Source organism: Mesitornis unicolor, unplaced genomic scaffold (genome assembly GCF_000695765.1).
Source record: "Mesitornis unicolor isolate BGI_N332 unplaced genomic scaffold, ASM69576v1 scaffold21442, whole genome shotgun sequence".
Classification (NCBI taxonomy): Eukaryota; Metazoa; Chordata; class Aves; order Mesitornithiformes; family Mesitornithidae; genus Mesitornis; species Mesitornis unicolor.
The window spans coordinates 1-6,609 of NW_010170328.1; the positions used below are offsets into that span (position 1 = coordinate 1).

Below are 6,609 nucleotides of genomic sequence, written 5' to 3' on the forward strand. Positions count from 1 at the left end.
GTGCATTGCGCGGGGAGGCGGGGCGGACCCGGGGTGGCGGCCGTGGCGACTCCTCCAAGGTGACTGGAGCTGGGCCGGGGTGGCCCTGTGCCCTTCCTCCCGCGGCGCCGGTGGGTGCTGGGGGTCGGCTTCTCCTCCGTCGGTTTTCGCTTGGGGTATCAGGGTCCTGGGGTTAACGGCGATTCCTGGCCCCACCGCCTGCGGGGGTTTCCAGAGGCCGGGGTGAGCGGCCGGTGCTATTGCTGCTGGCTTTGACTGGTTTAAAACTGTTATTGTTTTCCTTTAAAAAACCAAACCAAAACCTGAAATTGCCGCTTTGTCTCAGGGGTGGTGCGAGCAAAGCCGGACGCAGTGTGCCAGGGGACGGGACGTGGCGGGGTCAAGTGTTGGCCCTTTGGGGTCAGTGGCCACTTGGGTTTTTTCCTCGGATTGCATGCTGGTTTAAGTGTTGTTTCTGGTTTAAAATTCAACTCTGAACTAAATTTTTCCTTCTTTATGCTTTTGCATTGCAGAAAGACCTAACTAATTCTGTGTTTCTGCTTTGCTTTTGTTTTGTTTTTTAGCTAAAACATTAGTGTCATCATGGTTCTGCACCAGATTCTGCGACTTTCTTCTCTTTTTCACTCTGCTGTTTCCATTCACTTGCGCAGAAACATTGGGCTTTCTGCTATAGTCTTTAATAAGACAAAAGAGCTTGATCCAGTCCAGAAGCTCTTCTTGGACAAGATTAGGGAATACAACACAAAGAGCAAGTAAGTAAAAGAAATTATTTTAAGGCTTATGGCAAAAGGCGGAGGGGGGAATGTTGATTCTGACAAATGTCAAAATATGTTAGCTCTCTAGCTTGATCTCTAGATACTTAAGGCATGCTTTTGTGTCAACAGGCAACATTCTGTTAAGTGCTGAGATTTGTGGGGAGCAGACTGAGTTCTCTGAAAAGACATTTAACTGCTTAAATTCTTGCACTGATAATCTCACCTCTGTCTGGTAGTGAGGGAGGGGAACTGAAAGAACAGTCTGCCGAGTCAAATTTCTCTTTAACAACTTCTGAGGGCCCACATAAAGTGGGGTAGAATTACTTCACGTAAATATTTTAGCTTTAAAAATGGGTGATGGTTGGTACAATTGTTTGGTTTTGTTTTGGTAGACACATAATACTTTGATGCCGTTTTCACTGGTAGACTTCTTTGGTACAGAACAATAGTTTAAGCAGAAGATATTGCAGGTTTAAAGCTAAATCTAGAGCAACTCTAGCTCTTGTGCTCTGAAAGGACGCCTGAAACCACTGACATATTGGCTGATATGTGATGATAGTTGTCCTGTTGGTGGTATATGCTGGTGCAAGAATGTATTGAGAAGGTGGTATTGGCAGCATTGAAAATGGAAAATTCTTGGTTTTTTTTTTCACTGGTTCAGGAGGAAGTTGTCGTATTATTGCATTGGCCATTCCGAAACAAATTTTGGGTTTGCTCACAAAACAACCTGAGTGAGTTTAACTCTTCTCTGAAAGAGAGTTCTTCCTTACCAGCAACACTTACAGATAGTGTCAGGAGTGAGAAGTCGTCGTCTTGCATATCGGACAGAAGACATATGTTCCCCTCCCCCCTTTTAAAAAAGCAGAACTAAAAAGTAAAGCTGGTGTCTTTCTTCTTGGGGAGTTAAGACACTCAATGAAGTTTTTTTATTCTATGGAAACATACCAATTTGTAATTTTTACCCATGTATGTGCTCTGTAAATACACTCCTCTGCCCTTCTGTGTTTTTGTTGTTGTTGTTGGTTTTTTGTTTGGTTTTTTTTGTCTGGAGAAAACAGATTTTCTTCAGTTCTGTTTCCAGAAGCTGAATAGAAATGGCCTCCAAGAGCAATTGAGAATTAATGAAACTGTGAGGCTGGTTAATTAAACATCTAAAGTTAAGTAGTTCATTCAAATGAAAAAAAATTGGGGGATTTGGACTAGATGATCTTTTGAGGTCCCTTCCAATCCCTAACATTCTGTGATTCTGTGAAATGGAATCTTAGGTTCTTGTAATGTTTACATGAACTTTTTACCAGGAATGAAGTAAGACACTTCTTAGTTCTACTGGAGGAGATGTATGTTTTCACACCAACAAACTAGCTTGTGTAAAAAAGGGAAGCATATTTTTGGTAGCTTTATCAATCATAAATGATACTTATGTTGGTACTACTGAGCACTGGTAGTCTAAAGAGCTACTATTTTAATTTTGTATTTGTATCTCAAGAAAATCCTGTTTGAATCTATATAAATGCAAGATGCCCTGTCTCTTGTTTTTTTCAAATGGTTTGCTTCTTTGGTTGGTTGTCACATTGGTTTTTAATTCATGAATGGCCATGAAAATGTAGTGTTTCCACATGAAATTTAAGAACTGAACCGTTAATCAGAAATTTTAATGTGTTTTAGGCAAGCTGGAGGGCCCGTTGATGCAGGTCCTGAATTTCAAAAAGAGATTAATGAATCCCTTGCTAGACTTCAACGGGCGTATGGTGAGGGAGATCTAACCAAGTTCCCAGAATTCAAATTTGAGGGTAAGTTAACAATCTACTGAATTTCTAATTGCAAGTAAGGATATGTTCACTGACCAGTTTTCTTAATTCCCATTTAGTTTTCATTTGGACCATTAATTTCATGTAAGATGCCCTCAGAGAATCTCCTTACTTTTGCTCAGTTCCCATCTGATTCCATCTGAATCTTTTTTTTTATTATTAGTTGCCTTTTCCAGTAGAGATGAGGGCTTGCTTATACTGATGCTTAACAAAACTTGCAGTCAGATCAGTCTATCTTAATCGCCCTTCATGAACTCTAAAGAAATAGCCCAAATATAAATAGTCCAGGGCCTATTGTTGTATGTTTTCTCATCCTCACAAATTGGTCAGCAGACTATAATTTGAAAACCAGTAGTCTATGTCATCCAAACTGCAATTTGTAAATTTTGTAAGCTTATTTGGCAAGTCAGTGATTTCAGAAAATGAACGTAGAGATTAACTTTGTTACTTATGACTACTTCATGATTAAATGATATTAAACCACCTTCTTCAGTTATTTGGATATGACTTCTCTTGAACTGCTCTAAGTTTGCATTAGCATGTTTTCATGTTACCCAGATTGATTATGACAAGAAGAATGCTTGTGATGATTGGTTTATCAAGAATGCAAAGAAACTGCACAAACTCAGTCTGCCTTCAGGCATAAAAGCAACTTTTTTTTGAATGAACAGGTTAATTTCTAAAGCTCTGTTTCTTTTGCTTGCTTATGTAAGTACAGCTCAAAGTCTTCATTGCACACAAGCAGTTTTAGCTAAAGTCAGGTTTTGTGGAGGTAAGCTGTCTTGCCCATAAGCTGTAAGCAGCTGGCAGCTGGGATTCAGCAGTCTTTTGAGCGTGGCAGTGAATTTGGTTTACGTTGCAATGTTTTGGTAGCTGGGGGCTGCATGGGTGGCCTCTATCAGGATTGGCCAGGTGCTGTCCTTGCATCAGACAGAGCCAGCTCCAAAATGGACCCATTGCAAGACACAGCTGGGCCACTCAGCAATGCTGGTGGTGCCTGTGACAACGTTTGAAAAAGGGTGAACAACGCTCTGTCTCTATTCTCAGCCCTCCTGGGGAGGGAGGGAAAGACCAAGAGAGAGTGAGGCTTCTTGGACACCTGCAACCAGCCAAGGTCAAGCTACCATAGTCTGTGACTTGAAATTCTAATTTAGACTAGGAAAACACCTAAAAATGTTTTGGTTTTTGGTGGTATTTCAGTTGAATTAAGGAAGAATTTGGTGTCAGATTGTTACTGGCACAAATAAAACAGCATCTGTAAAGTAGGATCTATGGTGTTTCTTTCACCCCCCCCCAGTTCTTGGGATATGGTTTCTTTATATTCAATTTTATTTTTATGTAATATACAAAACAAAACGTATTAAAGTTTAGGATTTTTTTTCATAATGAAACGAAATCTGTGACAATAGGAACAAAAGTAAGGGGAGGAGACCGTGTTGTTGTACCACTTGACTATCCTTAATCTAATTTCTACAAGTTTTCAAAACTAAGTGGCTAGATGGGTAGAAACTTAATTTTTTGTCTTAGTGAAGACTACTGTAAGGAGAGCCTTACCTCTCAGGCTCTTTGTAGCAAGAACAGGCATTAATAGTATACTTGTCAAATGCCCTAACCCTTCTGAATTTGTACCTTTGACATCAAGAACTCCTTTCTCAGTGTTTGTATGTGGAGAATACCTCTTGCTGAGTGGAGTTGAAATTGTGCACTCCATTCTCTTAATTAGCTGTAACACACTAATGAAGAAGAGCTTGGTTACTTGTTCTTATATCAGAGCTATGCTGGAAATAGTGGTATTGTCTTGTCCAGTAACATTCTGGTCAACTGCTTCAGTTTCTTTGCTGCCTTCTTCCCTACCCCAAGTGTTGCTGAAAGCTGTTTTGGCAGAATGTTACTAAGGTGCATGTCTGTCTTAAACCTTACGCTTAACTACTTCAAGGTAGAAAAGACCTGTCTCCAGCATAGCTTATTCTTTAATGCTGCCCACATCCAATCATACCCTGATACCAACAAAGTAGACTGCAGTGTACAAGAGCTTGCTTTAGCTTGTCAACTTAATGTTTTGTTTTCTTTGAATAACAGATGAATGGTGGTGGTCAAGGCTGGAATAAAAAAAACAACTAATATGACTTCTTTCTCTCTCCCCCTTCCTCCTTTAGAGCCCAACTTTGAGGAGACTCCAAAGTGATCTCTGCATGTCGTATGCCAAACAGGAGTGTCCATCAATGGAGTTACTGAATGTGGCACCAGTTGTAAATTAAATAATACAGGATAACTGTATAATAAACTAGTATAAATAAATTGTTTGATTTCAGAAATCTGAATAAGCTCTTAACTGTATGGTGAGTGTAGTTTGCTATGATCATCAACTCTTTAAGTTACTGAGGCATCTGAGTAGTATTTCTCAGTGTTACCTACAGAACTCCTTTACCAAGCTGCATTTTAGTGCTGAAACATAACACCAATAATGACACCAAGAAGGAACTGCTTGTTTTTCTGCATTTGTCATATCCAGAGAACTCCTGCAGGAAAAAAACATTGTGAACCCTAAGCATGGAGCAAAGCCATACACTGGTAATAGACCTGCACAGACAAAAAGCATAGGCACAAATATACTAATTTCACACTGCATCAATGAACACAAGTGATCAAGTGTTACTCTTAAGGAGCAACTGAAATCTGTTAATGAGTTTGAGAGATTTAAGTTTTGGTAACTGAACTGTTGACACCAACACTTTAGGTTCCAAGGAACTATTTATTTGTAACACTTCAACAGTTAGGATCCAGCTACTACAGCTTGAGTTGTACTGCCATGATTTTTGTTCAGAATACAAGTTAAGTTATGTGTGGTGGCTACAGAGAGAACAAAATACTTGCTTGTGGAAGAGAAGCTGTAGGCATTTTATATTAGACAATAAAATACTGCTTGAGCCTCAATTACAGGAAGCTTTATTCTGTCAGAATAGTGGGTTTAAGTCTGCATAACTACTTATGCACTTACAGATGGCTTTGGGAGAGCTAACACAATGTCAAGGTACTAGTGAGTCAGAATTACAGGTAAGTGAGCCCATGATAATGGTGGAGACTTTAGTTGAAGTAGTGGTAGCAAGGTTATCTATGAAAGTTATTGGAATAGGCTGTTCAAAGCTGTAAAAGTAAATCCTGTATTGCTGCATGTATACATAAAGAAAATGAGAAGTCTTTACACAAATTAACTTGTATATTCAATTTAATTCTATCTTTAGCTTTTTTGGTGGTTTTGGTGGTTTTGTTTGTTGTTTTTTTTTTTTTAAAGCAATCACTTAAGTTGGCCAGATCTAAACATAGCAGCATCATGGAATCATAGAATGGTTTCGGTTGGAAGGGACTTTAAAGATCATCCAGTCCAACCCCTCTGCCATGGGCAGGGACACTTCCCACTATACCAAGTTGCTCAGAGCCCCATCCAACCTGGCCTTGAACACTTCCAGGGAGGGCACATCTACAACTTCTTGGCCACCTGTTCCAGTGCCTCACCACCCTCACAGTAAAGAATTTATTCCTAATATCTAGTCTAAATCTACCCTCTGTTTAAAACTGCTACCTCTTGTCCTGTCATTACATTCCCTGATAGAGTCCCAACATACTTCCTGTAGGCCCCCTTTAAAGTACTGGAAAGCTGCTGTAAGGTCTCCCTGAAGCCTTCTTTCTTCCAGGCTGAACAATCCTAAATTTCTCAGCTTGGCCTCATAAGGGAGGTGCTTCAGCCCTCTGATTATCTTCATGACCATCGTCTGGACCCATTCCAACAGTTCCATGTCCTTCTTGTGTTGGGGGCCCCAGAGCAGGATGCAGTCTCACCAGAGTGGAGTAGAGGGGGAGAACCACTTCCCTTGATATACTGGCCATGCTTCTTTTGATGCAGCCCATGATACGGTTGGCTTTCTGGACTGTAAGTGCACATTCCTGGCTCACATTGAACTTCTCATCAACCAAGACCCCCAGGTCCTTCTCCTCAGGTCTGTTCTCAATCCACTCTCCACCCAGTTTGTATTTGTGCTTAGGAACAC

General features: G+C 40.4%; 1 protein-coding gene across 1 annotated transcript; it reads left to right on the top strand.

The window, feature by feature from the left end:
* The first annotated feature begins 560 nt into the window (after positions 1-560).
* Positions 561-4,821, top strand: ATP5J (ATP synthase, H+ transporting, mitochondrial Fo complex, subunit F6). The gene is made up of 3 exons (XM_010179661.1): positions 561-752; positions 2,421-2,545; positions 4,720-4,821. Exons 1-3 carry the CDS (start codon positions 583-585, stop codon positions 4,746-4,748), a joined length of 324 nt encoding a protein of 107 aa, XP_010177963.1. The 5' UTR covers positions 561-582; the 3' UTR covers positions 4,749-4,821.
* The last annotated feature ends 1,788 nt before the right edge of the window (positions 4,822-6,609 follow it).